The sequence below is a fragment of the Martes martes genome (genome assembly GCF_963455335.1).
Source record: "Martes martes genome assembly, chromosome: 13".
NCBI classification, from domain to species: Eukaryota; Metazoa; Chordata; class Mammalia; order Carnivora; family Mustelidae; genus Martes; species Martes martes.
In genome coordinates, this window is record NC_137901.1 from 16,950,414 (window position 1) to 16,975,862 (window position 25,449).

A 25,449-nucleotide genomic window follows, 5' to 3' on the forward strand; every position below is an offset into this window, starting at 1 on the left:
AGCTTCCCTCATGTAAGGTCTCTATACACAACAGGATTGGAATCTCCTTTACGCTAGAGAATTCTTGTTCAAAAGTATACATTAGGACAAAAACAGTAATGACAGTATTTCAGTGTGACACCATACAGATACAAAAGACAGGAAAACCCAGGAAACAAAAGATTAAACTTTTTTTTTTACTTTACCCAAGTAGACCCCAAGATTATGTAATATTTTAAAGAAGCAGAAATTGAAAAAATACTTTGCTATCTACAAATCAAATTCTGTAAAACAATGTGATGTATTAAGGGAAGGTAACTTAAGTATTAAAATTTACTCATTAAAACTTATGTATAATGCTTTGAGTAATTAAAACAAATTTAAAAGCTTATGCTGAAATAGATTTTCCAGTTCTTTATATATATTATTGTAAAGATGATACGGTAGATTAATCTATAGACTTGTAGTTTCGAAAAATGGATCTTACTAATTTTATGCTGAAAGAGTAATATTAGGTACTTGATAAAACATGTGTTTAACAAGAAATTGCCTGTCCTGAAACTCTCAAAGAAGCCACATTCGCATTTGAACAGCATATAATCATGGCTAAAAGGGTGGCTAAAATCTTAAATGATTATCCATGATAGTACAGCTTTCCATTTTTTTAGACAAATTTTATAAAGATAAAAATTAACATTAAGAATAAATTGTAAAATTTCTCTACTCATAAGATGTACAGAAATGCTATTCTTATTTACAATAGAAAATCAATGGAAAATTAGATACCTTATTAATGTGTTGGTTTAACAGCATCCCTGGCAATTTACAAATCCTGAGACTCAGTGAAATTTCTTTCTTATAGCTAGTATTTTTTCCATCACTGCGTGCAGCAGGCTAGAGCACACCACCAATCCCCAGGGGAACCAGCATGCAGGATATGTGGTTTCAAACCAAAGGATTACACTACCTTCAGTGCACTCCACTGCCTCATCTGTTCTTCCTTGTTCCAGAGAAAACAAATGTGAACATACTGTAATTCATGATCTTAGGAACGGCAGCCATCAGGTAAACAAAGAAACGAATGTCATAGAAATATGTTGGCAAGCCAACATATGCATCAACCCTCCTACTGCTGACAACCTAACTATAAATGCATTAGGCCTAAACAGAGCAAACTCCCACATTATGAACTTTATAATGGGACTGTTAGTTAATGATCATTCTTTCCTTCCCATGTCTGTGATGCTTGGTTTTTAAAAGCATTTTAATAAAAATTTTTTCCCACTTAAATCAAGTTTTTTGTAACTAAAGTTTTAAAGAAAACTTTTTTTGCCACAAATGTTTATGATTGTGAGTTCAGTATGTATTCTCTCAAATTTCTATATAAACAAAATAACTGGGCTATTTAACATGACACTAAATAGAATGGGATAAAAAGCAGAATTTCCATTGCTTTAATGTTTCATTTTATATAACTTATACTCCACTTGACAGAACACTGAGTAAGATGGCTTACCTATGATGATTTCTACCTTCTTGCTATCTTGACTGTCTCGATCATTATAAACATGACACCAGTAGGTTCCCTGATGTTCCAGATCCACATAAGGTACCTGTTATCAATATCAGAACACACACACACACACACACACACACACACACACACACAATTTGCTTTCAATTTAATTTTAACTGGCTTGGAAAGAAACTTATTTTGAATTAGGAAAGAAATCTAGAACATTTCAGAGGACTTTAGACATTCTTAGATTATTTCCATTTATTAGATTAAACATTAGCAGGCAAAAGATACAATGATTCCAATAATGGTGAGTTAGGTGTAGTACTACTGGACATTTTAAGGATTTTATTTTGGAGTCATCTCTACACCCAACATGGGGCTTGAACTCATAACCTGGTGATGAAGAGCTGCATACTCCACGGACTGAGCCAGCCAGGTACCCCATCTGACATTTTACTATAAGCCCTATACGTGGGCTAGTGTTTTATTCCAGAACTTTTGTAAATATAAGAATGAGCTAATACTGAATAACAAGAGACTAGAACTGAAAATATGGTAAACAATAAAATACCCCAACGAATATGAAATTTAATGTTTGTCTTAATTTTCAATTATATTACTTATTTTATATATCAACACAAAAAAATACCCAAATAACCAACTTCTTACCATGTATAGCTTTTTGGTCTCATGTATTAATGGTGATTCATTTTTGAACCATTGGTAGTGAGGAATAGGGCTTCCAACCGCAACACACTGCAAGACCAACGTGCTGCCGGGCATCAGCTTTTGGGACCTTGGTTCAACACAGATTTGCAACCTGGATTCAGAGACGCCATCCACACTTCCTTAAATTAAAAGAAAAATATCACTGAACATAAATAAAATCTCTAGGTTAGTAAGAAAAAGTTCCATCCTTTAACTAAAACAAGCAAAAAACCCAAAAAAGGTGTTTTCAAGCTAATATTTTTTATGATCCTTAACAGTACCTTCTAAAACTATGTTTCATAAAAGCGTGAAACTTTTAAAAATACTAGATGTCCCATGGATAAAAGGATGCTGCAGACAAGTACGTTTGGAAAATTCTGGGTTAAACAAAGTTAAACAGATTTTTTTTTTTTTTAAGATTTTATTTATTTGACAGAGATCACAAGTAGGCAGAGCGGCAGGCAGAGAGGGTGGGGGGGAAGCAGGTTCCCTGCTGAGCAGAGAGCCCGATGCGGGGCTCGATCCCAGAACCCTGAGATTATGACCTGAGCTGAAGGCAGAGGCTTAACCCACTGAGCCACCCAGGTACCCCTAAACAGATTTTTTTTATTGCAGGACTTCTCAGAGTTTTTTCCTTTTGTTTTTTTAAGGCTTCTCAGAGCTTTAAGTGTTAGTATGCTTTGGTGTATTTAAAAAATTTTAAAAAGAATTTATTTATTTCAGAGAGAGACAGAATGAGAGAGAGCATGAGAGGGAAGAAGATCAGAAGGAGAAGCAGACTCCCTGTGGAGCTGGGAGCCGGATGCGGGACTCGATCCCGGGACTTCGGGATCATGACCTGAGCCAAAAGCAGTGGCTTAACCAACTGAGCCACCCAGGCGCCCTGTTTTGGGTGTATTTAAAAGGACAAAATAGTTCAGTGGTTTCTACACATGTTTGGCCACAGATTCTTGTTGGTGGGGGCAAACAACTTATTAACACCTTGAGTGATGTTCACATTCAACACGGAAAGTTCTACATTCTGCTGTTTGATTTAACATATTAAAAGAAGGAGTTTTGCTATTTGCATGGAATAAATATGGATGGATGACCACTAGCATTTCTTCCTGAGGCAGACACCACCAGAAAGCATTATTACTATTTTTTTTAAAGATTTATTTATTTTAAAGAGAGAGAGAGAGAGAATGTGCATGTGTGCACCCATGGGGGGTGGGGGGGGAGAAGGAGAGAGAGAATATTAAACAGACTCCATGCTCAGTACGGAGCCTAACACAGGGCTCAGTCTCATGACCCTGAGATCATGCCCTGAGCCGAAATCAAGGGTCCAATGCTTAACTAAGCCACCCAGACATCCCCAGAAAGTGTTATTTACTGAACACTCATGTGTTGCTCTAAGGTCCTCGAAGAAGCAGGACTTGTCAGTGTTAACACAATATTAAGTCTCTACCACAAAACTCAGTGTCTCCCACAGTGCAGGTGACCAGTCTTTGCTGAATGAACAGGATTTAATTTATAAACATATTAATGTTCACTACACACACAGAAATATTCTAGAAAGATATAAATAACTCCCTTGTTTAAAAATGACTGTTTTTTTAAAAGATTTTATTTATTTATTTGACACAGAGAGAGAGATATCACAAGTAGGCAGAGTGAAAGGGGGAAGCAGGCTCCCCGCTGAGCAGAGAGCCCAATGAAGGGCTTGATGCCAGGACTCTCAGATCATGACCTTAGCTGAAGGCAGGGGCTTAACCCACTGAGCCACCCAGGGGCGCCTAAAAATGACTATTTTTAGAGATCATTTATTTAGGTATAGGAGAGCCAACCTGAGCAAGGAGAATGGAGATAGAGAGTAACAGGAAGTTTGTGTCCCACCTATTCTTTCTGTTTGCCAAAATGACACAGAATATTGTTCTGGACTGTGAGTGTGAATACAGAAAATAACATCTGATGGCCACTCTTTAGAACAGGTATATTTTTTAAATCAGTCGTAGTTACTGGCCCAAGAAGATGGATGGCAGAGAGGAGAAAACCAGTATGATGAAATGCTTTATTGCAGGGAATGATACACTACCTGTCCTCTCATGTCAAAGGCAACTTAAAGAGGTTTTATTCCGCAACATGATTTTGTCAGAGTGATACAACAGTTGGGAAAAAGACACACAGCATAGAAAGAAACACGAGGGATGTTTCCAGAGGCCAGCAGCAGGGCTGGCCTAGGGCACCTGCATGTGTACATGTCCGCAGAGAAGGGATCAAAGCACATGGGATGAAGTCGGAACAAACGGTGATCTTCTACTGGTGATAACTACGTACGTGAGCTTCCGGTCCCGTTTGTGATACTGTGAAATTCAAGTAAACGTTCAAAACAAAATAGGGCAATACCCACTCCAACATTCAACTTAATTTACCGCTTACCCTGGAAGCTTCCTGATACTTCAGTGACATCACAAACATCCAGCTGTGACCACTGGCTGAATTCAAAGGTGAAATTATTATTAACCCGACAGACATAAAAGCCTGCATCTTTCACATGCACTGTGTTAAAAATAAGTTCTGATGCATTTCCGTTTGGAATCTGCGAAAGAATCAGTAAGAGAATGTAAATGAATGACTCATCAAAACAACACGCCTTGTAAAAATGTGCCGTGCAAAAAAATGTCGATTTCTCTGGAGATCTGAAAAGCATATTTTCCTCCCAGTTCTAAAATATTTTTTACTTAAAAAAACATTTTGAATAATTTAAGACTGAAGTCTTAGAAATCCACACTCTTACAAATCCATTAACTAGAGAGTTAAGCTCTCTCCCACAGATCTTCCAAAAACTAATAGGAAAGTACCTGTTCCATCATTTAAAACTGTTCAAATCATTGGTATTTAAAAAATCTATGATGGCAAATTTATAAGTAACATAGAAAGTTAGGCCTGGTTATTCATTTCAGTTCTGGCCCAATTAGCCGTGAGTACATAAGCAAGTTATTTGACCTTGAGACCCCATTTTCTCATCTGCAAAATTCCATAAGAGGACAGACTCCCGAAACACCACTCTTCTTTCAGGGTCTGGGCTGAGAAGGGCTATGGACAGCACGTCAGTGATGGGAAGAAATGGTCACCCAAGGGTTTCCCAAGCTCTCGACCAGGGCTCTGGTCACCACATTAAGGTTTTTCACCTTTGCTGCTCTCATCAATTTGTAAATTCCACCTGCTTCTGGCACATTGCCAAGGGGCTTAGTGGCGTGCCTTGTTAGATTACATCCCTTTCAAGAGCATCCCTCTCTCTCCAAACCCCGACCAATTGAATTCCACTCTCACCCCCTCAGAACCTGCACCAAAGCAAGAGCCTTCTGTGAAGATTTGACAACTAGGATGGCAGGCTGCCCTTGACACCATGTTAATGTACTAAGTCTGCTTTCCCCCTAGACTGTTAATGCACATTTTGTCTCTCCTCAAACCTCCTACAATCAATCCTGCTTCTCTTAGCCATGGACTTCAGAGAGAAACTCTCCTCTTCCTGCCACCAAGTCACAAAGCTATCTATGTATCTCCTTGTAACTGCTCTCTTCTCTCCATTAAAATGGAAAATGCATCTTCCTAGCAAAGGCTAGTTGGGCTTAGGATCTGTGGCGATCCACTCAGAACCTCAGACTTGGTATGCAGACTAGTTCAAGCTGCAGACATCTGGGATCAACTGGTAATTTCTCTATCTGAAAGGTGCAGAAAGCAGCCTTCTCAGAGACTCCCCTGTCTGACTAAAACTAGACACTTCTGGGAAATGAGGCTACCATAAATTCCTTCTTCAGGGTGGCTTTATCCAGTAAGGAGACCAAGAATAAACCTACCACAAATCCCCTCTCCAGGAGGGTTTTATGGCCATGATGAAGATGGCAAGACCACTTGCACCTGCATGAATAAACATGGTCAAACTTTCTTATCTCCTGTTTATTCTTCTAGAAACCCCTTTGTATTTCTTAAAGAAACCCGTCTGTTCCTCTCATAGAGACCTTTCTCCCTCCTCCTTTTCCCTACTAAATTAGGTATGTAAGGCTCTAACTTAAACTAGTCATGGCGCTACTTCCTTTTTAAGTTCCCATATGAATAAACTTTTTCTCTTGTCAATCTGTATTTTGTCAGTTAATTCACAGGCACCCAGAGAATGAACGTAAGAAGGCAGGGAAAAACTTTTTCCTCTCCTGTCAATCCCATCCTCTCTGACCTTGCTCCTGCAATTTTCTCTCCACTTTACCATCTATTTCTTTTTTATTGCATCACTCTCGAAAACAAACTCTAGTCCTTGTATCTTAAGTAAAAAAAAAAAAAACCAAACCTAAATAAGCCTCCCTTGACTCCCACCGTCTCCTCTCACCAGCACTGGAAATGCTAACTACCCTTTTTTTCTTGAAATAGTTTTCCTTTTAGGCTTCATACCATTCTCTGCCGGATTTCCTCCCATCTTTCTTACAGGTTCTTCTTAGTCTCTTTACTGGTTTGTTTTCTGTAACATAAACTTTCAAAGACTCTCCGGATATCCCAACTCCCTAGCTGATTCAGGGAGCTGTCTAATGGGCATTTTGAACTTAATGCATCTAAAACTAAATCCTTGAATTTTCTCCTTAAATCCATTTCTTTCCCAATCTTCAACACCTCAATATATACTTCCCCAGATGCTTCTGTAAAAAATCCAGGTGTCATCCTTGATCTCTCTTCCTTTTCTTCATGCTCTACCTCTAACCAGTCAGGTGTGGTCCTCTCCCCCACCACAATCACCGGATCGAGCACTCTGCTCCCTCTCCACCGCCCTGCCACTATTTCCAGCCTAGCACAGGCATGAGCTAACTGGTCTTTCTGCTTTCTCTTGCTTCTCTTCAAGCGGCAGCTTTGTGTCTTAAACACATAAATCCTATCATGTTACTTCTCCTGCTTAAGACAGTTAGTGGCTTCTAACTTTAGATCACTCTGCTGATTTTCCTCATAGTTCTTAACTCAAAGAATTCTCCTATATGTTTGCCGTCTCTCCCCACTGAGGTGGGAGGACAGGACCCTGTGTGTTAGTGTTTACTCACCACAGCCTTAGATCAAGGCCTTGCACAAAACAGGCGCTCATCAAGTACTTATTAAACGAATACATCTTAAAATAACCCTATGGCCATAAAGGTAGTCTGACAAAACTCCACCTAGTGAGTGCTTTAAAATCTATTCCAACTCTTGGGGCGCCTGGGTGGCTCAGTAGGTTAAGCATCTGCCTTCGGCTCAGGTCATGATCTCAGAATCCTGGGATGGAGCCCCGCATTGGGCTCTCTGCTCAGCAGGGAGCCTGCTCCCCACCCCCCACTTCTCTGCCTACTTGTGATCTCTCTCTCTGTCAAATAAATAAATAAAATCTTTAAAAATAAATAAATAAAATCTATTACAACTCTTCAAATCTAAGAAGTACTCTCCACCCCCTACATTTTTACCTTTCTCAAATCAGGGCATATTTTACAAATGATATGCTTAATATAGCAAGTTTTATCTGTTATTTCTTCCTTTTTGAAAGGCATTTATTAAGATAAAAGGAACTCTGCAATTGAGAACATGTTATAAATAACTTTAGTTACCATCTCCTGAAAACCTAGGTACATGAAACATCCTGTCTTAAATTCTTATAATCCTGGATGATAGGAATTCATATTACAAAAAATGACACTCGGGGTTCTAACACAGGCCTGTCTAGCACCAAAGCCTACATGCAACCTTTTACTACAGTTCAGCTGCTCTCCCTTACCTGTGTATAAGGGATGGAAATAAAAAAATATAAAACCACACATTTCTTCTAAGGCTCTTTAACTTAGTTTCAGGTTTGCAAATGTAGACTTAGCACTGAGTTTGGATGAAAGCTTAGTTATTTGACTAACAGGATGAAAAGAGTATGGAGTTTCAAGGTACAGTCTAGAAGGGAGGGGGTTAGGGGGAGCTGGAGTGGGAGAAGAGAGAAGCCGACCAAAGTGAGACACAACACGGGATAGCCAGTGGGAAATACTCAGTGTGCAGAGTAGCTCAAAGAACTTATAAGAAAAAAGAATTCCAATATGGAATTTTAAATTATTTATTGGGTGGTAAAAGAATAATGCTCCCCTCTACCAGCCTGAATTTTACTTTGGAATCTACCACAATAGACTAAATCTTTTGATATAATAGTTAAGTGGAATCTTCCATTAGCCTTCCATGGTACCTTAAAAATCTTTTAATTAAAGATTTTGGTTTTCTTTTTCCAGGTGGTTGGGAAGATGGACATTGATACCGAGTGTGCCTACCCAAAGCAGCCAACTACCTTTCAAAATAAGAAGAGGAACTTGCTTGGAGAATTGGCAAACAGAGGCTCCTACAATACCGTAAAAACTTTGGTATAGGTTTCAAGATCCCCAAGGAGGTCAATGAGAGTCCTATACCGACAAGAAATGCCCTTTTACTGATAATGTCTCTATCCAAGGGCAGATTCTGTCTAGTGTGATCAAGATGAAGATACAGAAGACCACTGTCATCCACCGAGACGTCCTCTCCCCCATATGAAAGTACAAGTGCTTGGAGAAAGACCACTAGAATATGTCTGTACACCTGTCCCCATGCTTCAGGGATGTCCAGATGGGCAATACTGTCACAGTGGGTGAGTGTCGGCCCTTGAGCAAGACTGTGTGCTTCAGTGTGCTCAAAGTGACCCAGGCTGCTGGCACCAAGAAGCAATTCCAGAAGTTCTGAGACTAGAGGGCACACACCACCAAAGAAAATAAAGTCATTGTTCAAAAAGAAAAAAAGAGAGAGAGATTTTGGTTGGAACATAATTTTTTGTTAAGGATTTTTGTGTGGGTATGTTAGAATGTACTGGTGATAGATACTATTTGTTAACGTTGTTCTAAATAATCCTGATTTTCCATAATTTCTAGAGTTTAGAGAGTAGATTTTATCATTGCTTACCAATTTTTAAAAAAGATTTTATTTATTTGAGAGAGTGACACAGAAAGAGAGCACACGAGCAGGGGGAGGGACAGGGAGAGAGGCAGACTCCCTGGTGAGCTGGGAGCCCGATGTGGGGCTCAATCCCAGGACCATGAGATCATGACCCGAGCCGAAGGCAGATGCTTAATGGACTGGGTCACCCAGGTGCCCTGCTTACCATTTTTTTATAAGACAACTTTCAGAATTGCCTTACCAAAATAATGGTTAATGACTACTTCAGTAATAACACAGCCACGTCTATCAGATCAAAATTCCAAAAAACGCATTGAGGATAATGATGTTAAATAATTTGCTATCATTCTCTCTTATGACAAGGGAAGTAAAATACATTTAAAAAGTTACCTCTTTATTCATTTTAAACCATTGATATTGTACAAATGGATGTCCAGTTGCCCGGCAACATAGTTTCACAAACTGTCCAGCCAAAACTGCCTTTGATTCTGGGTTGACGGTGATCTTTATTCCTTTAAAAAAAAAAAAAAAAGGTTAAATAAAGTCACAGAAAAGAGGTTTTCCTTGTTTATATTTCTGAAACCAAAAAAACCAAAAGTATTTTGGAAATAACCTGTATATTCATCCTAGTTGTAAACTGCCCATTCATATCTCCTTCCCCATCAGATTATGCATCTGTGAGTTCCAGGCTTTGTAAAACCAAGAGGAAAGAAATTCATCCCCAGAGGACTTTGATCTACTGTACGTCCCATGGCTGGGGAGAAAACTGTTTGTCATCTTTCTTCAATTCTTAGAAATATTTTTTTCATTTTCTAACCCCTCTGAAATCAGGATGCACCTTATGAGAGACGTCTGCTAGACAGCAGCCAAAACGCGGCTCTCAGAGCCAGCTCTTCAAGTACTTGGTCATAAACGCTCACATGGCTGGCACTTCAACGGACTTAGGCGCACTGTTGCAAGTGGTGGCCACTGAAAATGTCTTCAAGACACATTTATTTCAGAGCTGTGATTTAGCATTCAAATGAAAATCACTCCATACACAGAAAGGCACAGAAACAGAACAGCAGGATATAAATCCGACATATGATATTTTCTCATCTGAAAAATGACTATCAGCACCAAAGCTTGGGACAGCTTTAAAGAAAATCCCAAGTCAATTACAGAACTACCTCCTCACCGTCCCTCCCCGCCCACCCCCAGCCCCCAACGCCATCTCGCTCTCAATTACTCCCTCTGCGGAAGCCTGCTGCCATGTCGTGGGGACACTCAAACAGCCCTGTGGGAGGCCCGAGTGATAAGGGAAGAAACCTGGGCCTCCTGCCAGTGGCCATGTAAGTGAACCACCCAAGAAGTAGATGGTTCAACTCTAGTCAGACCAGACAGCTGAAGCTCTGCCCCAACCTCATCAGAGGCCAAAACCAGAGCCAAAACCAGCCAACTAAGCCATTTCCAGGTTCCTAGCCTCAGAAACTGTGTGAAGTAATAAATGGTTTTCATATTAAGCTTTGGGTTTTGGGGTAATTTGTTATGAGGCAACAGATAACCGACACAAAAGAAACCAAAGTTAGGAAACTCTACGTTATAATACATAAAACTGGGTTAGCTGGCTTCAGGGAAGGAAGAAAAGATCGTTAAAACTTGTAAAATGTAATTCCCTGTACCTAGTTTTATTTTCTTTCCTCCTCTATCCTGAATATGATCTCATAATAGTATCTTTTTCCTCCCTAAGCCACCAACCGAAAGAAACAAAACAAGATTATAGTTGAAGAGGAGTTAGTCCAATAATAGCAATCTTAGTACCTCGGAGATACTAACCTTTCCAGGACAAAAATAGTATATAAGGTAAAATAGGTATGTGAAAACCATTCCAGAAAGATACCAAAACCAAAATCCAAAATGAATAAATATTTATTGCATGCCTATTACATTTGAGGGTCTGGAGAAACCCTAGAAAATCTTTAGTAAAGAGAGTAGAGCCTCTCAAAAAAGAATTTAAGACGTTTACCAAGGGAGAACTTTCCTATTCATTAATTCTTTATGTTGATGCCAAGTTAGCACAGTATGGAAGAAGTAATAGTTCTGGAAGCCGTACTATGTGTTGGTTGAAAGGACACTGTGAAGACAGAAAATGGGATAAGCGCTCTCACTCTGGCGGGCAAATTCACAGCACTGGGTTTAAGGCTCCCAATGCCATTCTTTAGCCATGAGAGACTTAGGGTCACAACTTCCAGATACAAAGATTCTGATTTTCAAAGTTTATGTGTGATAAGAAAGAAAAAAAAAAGCTGTAACAACAAAAGAAGGGAATATAAATCTGAAAAATAGAGGATTTGTAGCTAAATGGGCTTTAAAATGTGGATGTCTTCTAGCCATCTCCAACTTAACGTGTCTCAGATTCCTCAGAAACAAAATCTACTCCTGTATGAGACCTGCGTCTTCCCATCTCAGCCTGTCCCCATGCATCCAGTTACTCAGAACAAAAACTTAGCAGTGCCTCCCGAATCCCTCTTTTCTTCCTCAGTTTCCATGTGCAACTTCTCTGCAAGTCCTGCCAGTTCTGCTTTTCCAGTTTCCACATCTTCAGTGCCATGATCTTAACCCAAGCCACCGTCAGCTGTGACAAAACCATGTTACAGCCTGCAAAGCGGTGTCCTTGCTTCCAACCAGCAGCCCAAATGTTTCTTTAAAACATAAATTAATCCAGGCTGCCTGGGTGGCTAAGCTGGTTGAGCATCCCACTTACGATTCTGGTTTAGGTCATGATCTCAGGGTTGTGAGACTGAGCCCCGCCATGGGCTCCACGCTCAGTGGGGAGTCTGCTTGAGATTCTCTCTCTCTCCCTCTCCCCTCCCCTCCACTCACGCTCTCTCTAAAAGTAAATAAATAAAATCAAATAAAACATAAATTAATCTGTACCACTGCTCTGGTTAAAACCCTTGACTAACCTATTGTACTTTGAATAAAATCTATACTCCTCAGCACAGTCTATACTCCTCTCTAACCTCGTCCCCTCCCATCCTCCTTGCTCCATCTACACTGGTCGTCTTTTCGGAAGCCAAGCTATTTTCTACTTTCCTACTTACAAGTCCTCTGCCGGATTTCCCCTCTAACCCCCCACTGTTTCACGGCAGCCTCTTTCTTTCTCATCATCTAGGTCTCTAGCTTCTCTGGGAAACGTGTCTAAACCAGCTATCCCCCACCCCCACTTCTTGATTACATTCACCCCACTTTGTGGTCTTCATTGCACTAACCATCTGAAATCCCTGGGTTTTCTTGTCTGTCTCACCCACTAAAACAGAAGCTTCATGAGGCCAAGGACCTTGTTTGTCTTAGTCACCGGTTTACCCGACACCCAGCACTGTGCCTGGTGCACAGGGCACGGAGAGTGTTTCACATGTATTTATTGGATGACTGTGTTTCATCACTAATAAAAGCTACTGCGGCAGAAATTTACTGATGGCTTTATATGTGCATGGTGTTTTGATCCCTAACCTGCAAAATAACCAAATGAGTTAGAGATTAGTTAGATCTATGTGACAGTGAAGAAAATAAAGTAATTTGCAAAAAGTCCCCCAAATTACCTTGAATAAACTACTTAACCTCTCTGAGACCAATCTTTTTCTTCCCCATTGTAAAATGGTGGAACCAGAAGACAAATCTAGGTTTCCTTGGGCTTTAAAATCCCCATGTTTTTGTTAATCTAGTGATTTTTTTTTTCCTTCCACCTTTATGGAAGTATGCTTGACAAATGAAAGTTCTATACATTTATAGCGTCACCATGTGATAATTTAATACACATACACACTGTGAAGTGATTACCACTGTTGATCTAATACATCTGTCACCTCACATAGTTATTTTCTAGTGATTTTTTTTTATTTTTTTATTTTTTAAGATTTTATTTTTAAGTGATCTCTATGCCCAACATGGAGCTTAAAATCCTAACTCCCAGACTAAGAGTCACACGCTGGGACACCTGGGTGGCTCAGTCGGTTAAGCATCAGTCTTGGGCTCAGGTCTTGATCTCAGGGTCCTGGGACTGAGCCCCGCATTGGGCTCCCTGTTCAGTGTCTGCTTCTCCCTTTGCCTCTGATCCCCACTCCCCCACTCCTGCTCATGCTCTCTTTCTCAAATAAATAAATAAAACTTAAGAAAAAAGTCACACGCTCCACCAACTCAGCCAGCCAGGCACCCACTCCCCCATGATTCTTAGTGCACCTCCCAAGCTGATCATCTGCCACATGAGCCTCTTACTGAAGGGGCAATGTCAGGCAGAGTGCAGTGTCCTGCACCATGGCAGTGCTTATAAACTGACCATGGCAAACATTCTCTCCTATTATACAAAGAGGCAAGAGTGATGGAAATTAAAAGGCTTTCTCCCTTGGGACATCTGGGTGGCTCAGTCGGTTAAGCGTCTGCCTTTGACTCAGGTCAGGATCCCAGAGTCCTAGGATGGAGCCCCGAATCAGGCTCCCTGCTCAGTGGGGAGCCTGCTTCTCCCTCTCCTACTCCCCCTGCTGTGTTTCCTCTCTCCCTGTGTTTCTCTCTGCCAAATAAATAAATAAAATCTTAAAAAAAAAAAAAAAAAAAGGCTTTCTCCCTAGAGTGTCTTACAAAGAAATGAGTAACTTTAATGGACAAAGGGCCCATAGGGCCAGGATATCTTAAAAGGTGCCCTTCCTTTGTGGGGGAGACAAAACTACATGATTTCTAATGTACGTTAAGCTCAGTTTACACATCTCTCCTGGACCATCCATTTCAGTAGTCTAGTCTTTAATAAGTAAGAAAATAAATACATATATTTATTACTTAATGTTTCAAAGACTGAGAATTGAAAGGCACAATCTGATTTGGAAACCGCCCTTGGTGAGTAGTAAAGAGAAGTCACAATACCTCCCATGCATTAACCACACAAATTTCCTTCCTCCCACATAGTGTTGTGTGGCAGGGAACCATGGTCAACCTGTAACCACCCTCACGGGGCGCCCACTAGTCAGAAGGTGCCGAACAAAGGTAAGGAAAGAAGATGGACGGAGCTACGGAGGGTGTACCAAGGCATACAAATGAAAGTTCTGTTTTAAAGGGTGAATGCACAGTTTCCTGGCAAACAAGCCATTTTCAGATAACATCTGCAAAGAAGTCAAAGAGGTTACTCGATTTCCTGTAAACCGGGGAGAATCTGAACTAGGTACGATGGAACATGAGGATTGTTCATTCAGCACACACCTATGTAGATCAGAGAGTTGTGATACCGAACAATAAAACTAAAAACCTGCTGGAATTTCAAAACAAATGAGTTACAGTGATTCTCAACTTGACAGAAGGATTCATCATAGCTTTCCTTTAAGTTACCCTCACTCAGGATGCATTTAAATTTTTTCTTTTTTCAAGATTTTGTTTGAGAGAGATAGTGTGCAAGCGAGAAAGTACAAGCAGGGGGAGCAGCAGAGGGAGAGGGAGAAGCAGGCTCCCCACTGAGCAGACAGCCTGATGCGGGGCTTGATCTCAGGACCCTGGGATCATGACCTGAGCCAAAGGTAGCAGCTTAACTGGCTGAGCTACCCAGGTGGTCAATGGATGCATTTAAATACTGATGTAATTTACAAACAGCTGTTCCAGGAACAAATCTATTGTATATGTGACAGTATATCTGTTTTCAGAGGCTGTGAACCAAGATTTCTTTCCATCAACTTCTATCTTAAACTCTTCCTTGGAGTTATTCCAAAAATTTCTAAGCTATCATCGAAAAGAGCCTCATCCCGTCCCAGAATGAATACCATTTCTCTTCCTCCACCAATCTCCCTCCAAAACAACCAAAGCATGTCCATGTATGTCCCTCCTACAAGTCAGTTTACATTCATATCTCCTGTGGCTACACCTAGTCTCCTGATACCCCGTATGCTTCTGTATTGCCCAGTGACCCTGAATATCTCAGCGCAGATGCACATTCTTTCAGACCTCACAAGTCCCTTTCTCTCTCCTCCTTTGTCCTTTATTCCCATCTATACCATCACTGCCTCTTCTGTTTCTTGATATTTTCCTCTCCGAAATTTTTGTCACTCACGCAACAAGAAAAGTCTTTTGTAAATGAGATCTAATGAGTCCTTTTTAATTTGGCAAGGACAAAAAATTGCAGTCCATGGGTCAAAGAGGCAACTGGGGGAATAATTCATCAACAAACTTCCTGAATAACCCAGAAATTTCCTAGCATAATGGAAATGACATTGAGTTTAGCTTGGGGTCAGCAGACCTGGGTCTAATCCACTTTTGTCAATAACTGTGACTCCGGCTAAATGACAACCACTGGAAATCTCATTTTCCACACAAATGTCTGCTCACATTTAAAATTTAAATGTTCATGATGGTACACTTCTGTTCCTTCACAGAACTGTAAAGATAAGATGGTTCTGAACTAAAGGTATTTTGGAAATTAGAGAATAATATCCAACAATCTTGATTTCTGTCTTTTTTTTTAAGTTTTTATTTATTCATTTGAGAGAGAGCAAGAAAGAGAGAGCGAGCATATGAGAGGGAGATGGAGAAGCAGACTCCCCACCGAGCAGGGAGCCTGATGCAGGGCTCAGTCCCAGGCCACAGGGATCATGACCTGAGCCAAAGGCAGGCGCTTAGCTGACTGAGCCACCCAGGTGCCCCTTGGCTCCTGTCTTAAAAGACAAAAAAGGTGTGGGGCAAGTGGAAATGATGTGACTGAAGAGATCTCGGCCAGAACCGTCTAGAATGTACGGAGAGTGAAGTACCTATTCTATAAAGAAGGAAATAAAATGATAACATCACAGAGCTGGACCTGGAACCCTGGGATTCATCTAATGAAACCCATACATCAAATGTTAATTCTCTCTAAATAGTTCGTATTGTCTGGCCTCTGCTTAACCAAGTCTGGGCCAGGGCATCACTTCCCTGGCAGCCATTTTGGGACCTGCATACCTACATAACTGACGGAGCTCATAATCACTCAGAATGTTTTCACTTAAAAAAAGAAAAACAAGAACATCTTGAACTGCACATCTAGGCTCAATGACATTTGCAACGGACAGAGATACCAATGTCAGTTGTTTCAGGATCAGGATTTTTGATCGTTTAAGGAGAAAATAAAGGTCTAAAAATCATTATGGACTTCTGGTGCAAGCAATTTCAGCACACTCATTTGGCGCTCCCACTCCCTTCTAGTTCCCACTGAGATGACCAAAAGAACAAAACAGGGAAACAATCAGTGTTGTGAAATGGGCATGGAGAGCAGTTAGCCAACCATGTGCTGTGGGAAAAACCCAATTAGAGAGAAAGCAGAAGAGGATAAACCTCAATCCTATGGGGCTCCTTCAGAAAATACATTAAGTGTCAAGAGCCCACAGAGAGCAACAATTTAGGGATGAGTTACCCTTAGGTCCCACTGTACTTGAGGGACCACTGAGGCTGGCTCCTAGTCAAGGAGTTAGAGGTTTCTAGTCAGTGGCAGGGGAACACTGCCCTAGCTACCGCTGGGCTACAAAACAAATAGATAAAAGAAACACAGTTTCTCAAAAAAACAGAGAAATTCCTTATTATAGCCATCTCCTATGGCTATATCTCTGGCTGTTGGCCCACAACCAACCAGAATGGAATGTGGGAAAATAAAACTAAAATAAATCTAAAGTTTCCTCTTTTTCTTGCATTTGGATCTGCAAGGTCTGTTCGGAGGCTCACAACATCTTTGAGAACTCACTCTACTCACCAAAAGCACACCTCTCCACAGAGAGAAAAGTCATGGACTTTCTGTGGAATAAGAACTAATATCCTCCTATGAAAACTGTCTTACTACAAAAAAGAGAAAACATGAGAATATTTCCATATTGTATTTTCACCAAGAACAGGTGAAAAGAAAAACCCAAAGATCAGATAAGACTTGCTCTGCTTGTTTTTACGGTTGTGTTGGATGTGACCATTTCCAGGTTTGTCTTTCCTGTTAGACTATGAACTTTTCCTAGGCGAGAATTTTGGTTCTAGTCATCTTTGAGTCACAGTACCAAGTGCAACGTCTGGAATAGCAAAGGTACTAGAATCCTGTATGTGTTTACTGAACGAATGCGTAAAGTCCCAAATAAATTTGATTCTTTCAGAGCTTACCTTCTTAATTACAATAGTTTTTATTCTCAATTCCTTATGAAAAATTAAGATTTTCTCTATAATTCTTATATTCTTTATTCTAGTGTCTGCAAATACAGTGGGTTTTAGATTATTCACATAAAATGCACATAGAAAGCTAACAGTAAATTACCTCTTCCTGAGATTACTGAGCTTTATCAGATCCTAAAATATGTCCTCAAAAATCAATACTTAATATTCAGGAAACAACTGATTCCCAATGGGTACTATACAGTTAATAGGACATAAAACTTCAAAGAAATGGTGAATAAGTGTTAATATAGAAATGTTAAATAGAAACTGCTTTCCTTTCCCTGGTCTCCCCTCAAATGCAAGGAAGTCCGAGCAGATAACTCTGAAAAAGCTTGTAGACCAAATATGAGAATGCTCCATATGGGGACACTGATGGTAAAGTGCTAATCCTACTATTTGGAGAAAAACACAAAGAGCAGAAATGGATCTGTCAAGGGATTAGATTACCGATGTTTATTAGGTTGGCTCTGTATTCACTGCTGGTTTGTCAAAAACTTCAGGCAGACTGTTACACAGAAACAAACATGTGACTCAGTTTCAGGAAAGCCCGGTGTCATGCATGGGAAACTGAAGACCTGGAAGCCCGAGATCGGAGGCGAGTGATCCCAGCACAGACCATGAGACGGGAAGCCTCTGGTTGACTAGAGGCAAGTTTACATGGCATCACTTCATGTAACTCCTTCAGCTCTGCCAGGTAAAGATTATTTACTCACATTTTACAGACTTGGCAACCAAGAGAGTAATTAGTGTAACTACTGAAAAAAGATAATGAGATATAAAAGTTATATTTACTTCCTGGAGAGGTTTCTTCAGTTTTCAGAGGCCCTGGTATGGTATTCTAGGACTTGTGAGGACTTAGTAGCTAACTGAGGGCCCGAACTAGCAGATCTCAATTGTCACAGCTCCTGGGTAATAGTCAAGGCACTGGGGATATAAAAGTGAACAAATGTCACCTTATGAAGAAGTTCACTGACTGGTGACAAACCACAGTCTCATCTAGACGGGGGTTGCTCTAGCAGTAGTTACTCCTACCCCAGACCTCTCGACAGGAAGAGGCACTGAGGAACGGATGTCAAGCATCCAATGCAGTGTGTAACTCAAAGGAGCATTTGTAGGAGACCTATTTTATCATCTTCATTAGGCCTTGGGAAGCAGAGGATGAGTTGAGAGTCCAAATTTCCTGCTTGGTAATCTGGGGTCCTTTCCCCTTTGTAGTAGACCCCTCAGTTACCTCCCCAGCATCTGTTACGCCCTTTCTCCTTCCAACGGGGCCACTTTTGTTTGGTAATCCATGTGGTTTCTGGAAAGCTGACTCAACCCAACTTCGCTCCTGGTTCTAAGCCAGCAAATGGGCACATTCCATCTGCCTGGCCACAGTGACAGGTGCAGGGACAGGCATGTCATTGAAATTAGTTAACTAAAGTGAATTTTATGATTTTTGCTGGGATAAAGATGAATGCAAGGAACGGGCAGTAGAGATCTTGCAACTATGTAGAAAGTCACTCTTAGAAGGAAGTCAGTAACAAGAAAGGAGGGGCAAAGATGAAAACAAGCCAATTCTTTGAAAATGGGCTGTCCTCAGCCTCTCTTGAAGCCCAACTTGCTTCAAGACTTTGCAGTTAGAAGATTCCCGAACTCCAGAACTGACAAAAATATGATATGAATTATAATTTTAGGTTCCTCATGTTAACTTTGAAATATTATCACAAATAGGCTGGTTATTTAATAAAAACTGCATACATCAAAACCATGCAAAATAGAGCATGAGTCCTTAGACCATGGCCCTCCCAACCTCGACTGGCTTCTCTGGTTCTAGTGGAACCTATGATGGTGAACTGGACCACTGAGAAACGAGATCCAAGGTGCTGCTGTCATCAGGTGATTTAGATCACATGATCTCTCCTGTCAATACTGCTCTAGGGGACCAACTCTACCTGTAGTTGTGGACAAGGGGCTTTTCCTACCCCTCGCACCTGACCTTGCAAGGGAGAAATCTCATTCAATAATATTGTTATATTCAGAAAAAAAATCACGGTTGAATCAATCAACATTTCAAAAGTATCACGTTGGTGAAATAATAAATATTTGTCATATTTGCTTTATCTAATTTGTATACATACATACATATTAATAAATATGTATTTCTTTACGTTTTCCCCCTCCCCCTCTTCCTTTTTTCCTTCCTTCCTTCCTAAGTAAACTCTACCCCCAAAGTGGGGCTTGAACTCACAACCCCAAAATCAAGAACCACAGGCTCTACTGACTGAGCCTTGGCTGCACTATTTCAACACAAGTTATATAAGTCCTACTCCTAGGGGTGCCTGGGTGGCTCATTTGATTAACCATCTGCCTTCAACTCAGGTCATAATCCTGGGGTCCTAGGATCAAGCCCTGCATCGGGCTCCCTGCTCGATAGGGACTCTGCTTCTCCTTCTCCCTCTGTCCCTGCCATCCCCAATTTGCGCTCTCTAATAAATAAGTAAATTCTTGGAAAAAAAAAATCTTACCCCTAAATATTTTACTTTTTTTTTTCCTTAAAGATTTTATTTATTTATTTGACAAAGAGACAGCAAGAGAGGGAACACAAGCCATGGAGTGGGAGAGGGAGAAGCAGGCTTCCCTTAACAACTAAGCCACCCACGCACCCCACTTTTTCTCTCTATTTTTTTTTTTTTAAAGTAGGCTCCCCATCCAATGTGGGGCTTGAGCTCACGACTCTGAGATCAGAGTTGCATGCTCTCCCACTGGGCCAGCCAGGAGCCTCATCCCCTAAACACTTTAGCATATATCTCCTTGGAATAAAGACATTCTTCTACAGACTATACCACCATTATCACATGATTATTCCATAATACCTAATACATGCGTTAAATCCAAATTGTTTTACTTGTCTCCAAAATGTCTTCTACAGTTGATGTTTTTTTTGTTTTTTTTTTAAAGATTTTATTTATTTATTTGACAGACAGAGATCACAAGTAGGCAGAGAGGCAGGCAGAGAGAGAGGGGGAAGCAGGCTCCCCACGGAGCAGAGAGCTGGATGCGGGGCTCGATCCCAGGACCCCGGAAATCATGACCCGAGCAGAAGGCAGAGGCTTTAACCCACTGAGCCACCCAGGCACCCCACAGTTGATGTTTTTGAACCACAATCCAATCAATGTTTATGTGTTGTATTTGCTTTTTATGTGTTCTTTAGTTTCAACCTGGAGGGAAAAAAAATGAGTCTCCATACATTTACATTTTCCAAAAATATTCAATACAATTCACTGACAAATGAGATATTTTTCTCCAAGTTTGTGTCCACAAACTCCTGGAGAACAGACTCCAGAGAAGAACCCACCTGGGGGGCTAAGAAGCAGAAGAACCTCCGTGTGCTCCATAGCCTGCAGGAAGTCACTCAGTTCCGTGACCGTGCAACCTTTCTCACCCAACAGTTTCAGTAAACATAAGCTTGGGCTTCCTTCAGGCTCCAAGACTTTAAGAGAACACTGCTCCAAGTCCAGACAACTGCAAACAAACAGATTTAATTCAAGTCAACAGTTTTTGCCAATATGATATGCCTGGCTCTATGTCTGGCACGATTGGAGGTGTTGCCGGGATAAACCATGAGTCGCTGAGTGGTGAAAAGTTATTTCCATTATGAATGTTACTGTCCTTTCTTCCTCCTTCTGCCATCACAGGGAATTCCTCTTTACACTCTTCTCCAACTCAGCTCCCAAGACTACTAAATCAGAAGATGAGAGAAAGCTTGAGACAGGATGTGAAAGAAAGTTGGCTTTGATATTGATAAAAATTTTTACCTTTAATTTGGGAATTTGGAGTAGGAAGATCAGATACATTTCTCTACTTGTTCTTGTGCTTTTAGAAAGCATAATATGACCAAAAAAGGGCATAGATCTTTGAGACATCTTGAAAAATGAAAAAACTTAACATAGAGAATTTTGTATTAGCAAAGCCATGTGCCTACATTTGTATTCATATAAATAAAGATACAGAGCAGTGTTTGTTCTGCTTGATACCATTTTTATTACTAAGAATATGTGTTTGTTCTTAAACGTACAGAATTAACTTTGAAAAGAGAGCAAACATTTGCGATGATGTGGATAGAACTAGAGGGTATTACACTTAGCGAAATAAGTCAATCGGAGAAAGACAACTATCATATGATCTCCCTGATATGAGGAAGTGGAGATGCAACGTAGGGGGTTTGAAAGGGTAGGAAAAGAATAAATGAAACAAGATGAGATCGGGAGGGAGACAAAACATAAGAGACTCTTAATGTCACAAAACAAACTGATGGTGGCCGGGGGAAGGGGGTAGGGAGAGGGTGGTGGGGTTAAGGACACTGGGGAGGGTATGTGCTACGGTGAGTGCTGTGAAGTGTGTAAACCTGGCGATTCACAGACCTGTACCCCTGGGGCTAATAATACATTATATGTTTATAAAAAATTTAAAAAATTTAAAAAAAAGATAGTCAAGAAACTACAAGTAGTAATTTTCCTACAGAGGGGAGCCCGTGCAGCAAAACTCACAGTTGGATGATTCAACTTTTCACTATAAACCCTTTTGTACTGTCGAATTTTTTACTATATGTGCTCATTTTTCCTAGAAGACTATCATTGCTACTGACATTCAAAGTTCTTCTAAGTACCTAGAAATACCCTAAAACATAGGTAAGACAAATGCTGGTCTTGGGTCAAACCTACCCAGTCACCTGATTTTGTAAACAGTTTTGTTGGAACACAGCCACGCTCCTTCACAGACATGGTTACAAAGGTGGATGGCTGCTTTACTGTTATAACAGCAGAGGTGAGTCATTGGTCTGCAAACTGAACACATGGACGATTTAGCTCTTCACAGAAAAAGTTTGCTGACCTCTGCTCCAAAGAATCTACTTTCTGTCTCACTGTCTTTTTGTTAGAACTACTTTTTTTTTTTTACTATCACTATTTAACATACATATACCATTTCCTTTTTAATGTCATTGTGTTCAGTAGGCATATACAAGGTTAGAAAGGTTAAGATCAGACTACAGAAGGCCATAAATAACGAGATAAGGAGTATGGACTTCAACAATTTCATAGAAAGGGAAAGCACAAGTCTGAAACATTCAAGAAAAGAAAAACAAAAAAAAAAAGAAAAACAAAAGAGCCCCCCAAAATCTTCCCGAAGACACAAAACCAACAACAAAGGCCAACCAAAGCCTTCAGATAATCTCCATGATATACTGTAGAATCCACACCTCACAGCGACCTGTCCCTTTCCTTCCAAATTATAGTCCAATATAAACTCTAGCTTCTCTGTGAGGTTCACCCAGACCACACCAATCCCCCAAGCACATTAGAAATAGTTTCCTGATGGTACTTATCTTATATATTAAAGGTTGACAAATTTCTGTAAAGGGCAACAGGGAAAATATTTTAGGTCTTATGGGCCATACAGTCTATTGCAAGTTCTTCTTTCTTGTCTTTTGTCTTACAATTTTTTAAATATGAAAACCAATCTTAGCCCATAAACTGCAAAAACAGGGGCTGTGGCCCAAATCTGGCTCAGCGATTATTGTTTGCAGACCCCTGTTCTCTATGTCTCAGTTGACACAATTCTGCCTTAAAACCTTGAGTTTTTCTTTCACAAGTGTGTCTTCTCTACCTAACTAGATCACAGTACTCTTTGAAAATAGAAACCCTGTATTTTTAACCCCTCAATAACCTAAAATCTGTCTTGCACATATTAATTATTCATAACTGAATGATAACTGCTTGAAAATTTTTTAAAGGTTTTATTTATTTATTTGACAGAGACAGTGAGAGCAGGAACACAAATGGGAGGAATGGGCGAGGGAGAAGCAGCTCCCTGCCCAGCAGGACCCTGGGATCATGACCCAAGCTGAAGGCAGACACCCAAGGACTGAGCCACCCAGGCACCCCTACTGCGTGAATTTCAATTGTAACTTAAAAGGCTGGAGGACTGGATAGATGGAAATGGTCAGACATAACAGATGCAAGGTAAGCAAGTTTTCACATGACTTGGAACAGTCTTTTCTTTTTTTAGAGAGACAGGCCGGGGAGAGGGATAGAGAGAGAATCTTTTTTTTTTTTTTTTTTTTTTTAGATTTTATTTATGAATTTGTCAGAGAGAGAGGGAGAGTGAGAGCACAAGCAGGGGAAGTGGCAGGCGGAGCAGGCAGAGGGAGAAGCAGACTCCTCTCTGAGCAAGGAACTAGATGTGGGATTTGATCCCAGGACCCTGAGATCAGGACCTGAACTGAAGGCAGATGCTTAACCAACTGAGCCACATAGGTGTCCTACAGAGAAAGAATCTTAAGTAGGCTCCATGCTCACTGCAGAGTCCGTCACAGGGCCTGATCTCATGACCCTAAGATCACGATGAACACACTTAACCCACTGAGCCACCCAGGCGCTCCTGGAATATTCTTAACCCACATTCATTTTGATTGGTTTTATTAAGAGGCTCCCATAGCATTTATATAACGGTCATTCAAGATTTATAATTCTGTGGTGAAGTTGGTAATCTCATAACTTTAGGAAAAAAAAAGTTTCCAACCAAAATAATTTCAATACTAGTATCACCTATCTCATAGGATTGTTAGAATTAAATTAGATAATCCATGCTACAAGTACTTAGCAGAGTGCTTGGCAAAAAATAAGCACTCAATAAAAGTGAGTTCTTACTGTGCAATAAAAATATGGGCTATTAAAAGAACATCAGTTTCCTAATTATGCTGGTTCTGAAACTGTTTTCGTTTTTCTAAAAAAAGGTTTTGATTAGTTACTAGTTTGGTAACCTGATCATTCCTTCAAGGCCTCCTGTCTCTGTACTCACTAGGTATTCTTTTCTAAGTGTCTCAGTTAAATGCGTATATTCAATACTTTATTTTTGTTAAATGTGAGTCATCATAATATATGTCAACTGTTCCCAAATTCTGGATGGCAGACTTGTGGCAGCACAATCTGAAGTCCATAGTAAAATGATAAAGATAAGGACAATAAGACTGCCTTTTAATCTGAGATGGTCTTTCCTATTTTTTTAGTGTTAAAGTCTCATTTCTCCTACGGAATAATGGTGACTATGATGACAGCAACAATGAATGTCCGCCACTCCTCTATTCGGTAAAACTTTCTTCCCTTAGTCTCTGTAACACCCAGGTCAAGAAACCAGTATTAGAGACAATAGAAGGATTACCATTCTTTTAGATAATTAGAATATAAGATCTATAAAAACAAGGATGCTGTATGCTAAATATAATATTTTTTAATGATTCAGAAAGGTGGTCAAAATCTGGTACATAAAATTCAGAAGCCATCTCACCAAATGCAGCCAAGTGATGCTTTGATGTTTATACTGATACAGAAAAAAGCGAAAAACAATCTGACTTCTTTCTTCCAAATGAAGAAAGAGGTCGAGCTGAAGCAGACAAAAATTTCCAATACAAGACACACAGGAGAAAAAATAAGATTCTGTATCTCCTTTTCTTTTTTACTGATTTTCCGCCTGGGCATTGGCTTTCAGCTCAGATGATGCTTCTATATAACAGACTCTCTCTTTCCTTTTTTAGTTACATTCCTGTAAGACTGTGCTTTGAAGTGGTTTCTACCAGCCCTAATTTGGAATTTCTCATTTAAGTTAAAAGACTATTACCGAAACAAATGGGCTTTGCTCTTAAGAAAACATATTTGTATTTCTCTTCACTTCAAAAAATATATAATCAAATAGAACACATCATACATCCCTTAGGGTACAAACTACGGCACTGCTTTTCGGTTCTTTTGCCTCTCTTCTTGGAACATTTACTCTTTGAAATCTCTCTTCATTACTTCAGCAACTACTTATTAATCATCTAAAACAGGCCATTTTTCCTAGGTATTTAGGATACTGCAGCAAACAAGACAAAATTCCCTATCATCCTGGATTTTCCTACAAGATATAAATATATATATATATGCACACACAGGCAGACAAACAGAGGCGTGTGTGTGGTGTGTGTATCCATCCAATGGTCGTAAGTGCTCTGAAGAAAAACAAAGCAAAGCAGGGGGCTGAGCAATGCTGGAGCAGATGTACGGGGTCATTTTAAATCATGTGATCAGAGAAGACCTCATTGAAGGAGGTGA

The 25,449-nt window shown here is 40.2% G+C and overlaps 1 protein-coding gene and 1 pseudogene across 3 annotated transcripts in view; one reads left to right on the forward strand and one right to left on the reverse strand.

Annotated features, from left to right (window-relative positions):
* MALT1 (MALT1 paracaspase) overlaps positions 1–25,449 on the reverse strand; it is a 59,480-nt gene that overhangs the window by 29,724 nt on the left and 4,307 nt on the right. The window contains exons 2-7 of one of the 2 annotated variants that reach the window (XM_080821517.1): positions 20,658–20,824; positions 9,539–9,660; positions 4,625–4,784; positions 2,168–2,346; positions 1,496–1,592; positions 947–979 (exon numbers count right to left, since the gene is read on the reverse strand). In XM_080821517.1, coding sequence (XP_080677643.1) covers positions 947–979; positions 1,496–1,592; positions 2,168–2,346; positions 4,625–4,784; positions 9,539–9,660; positions 20,658–20,824 — 758 coding nt within the window. The remainder of the gene's footprint in view (positions 1–946; positions 980–1,495; positions 1,593–2,167; positions 2,347–4,624; positions 4,785–9,538; positions 9,661–20,657; positions 20,825–25,449) is intronic. The other variant, XM_080821518.1, reaches the window with a different exon arrangement.
* Positions 8,470–8,938, forward strand: LOC308353923 (small ribosomal subunit protein uS17-like; annotated as a pseudogene). The gene has a single exon. The product of its transcript is annotated as a small ribosomal subunit protein uS17-like (transcript).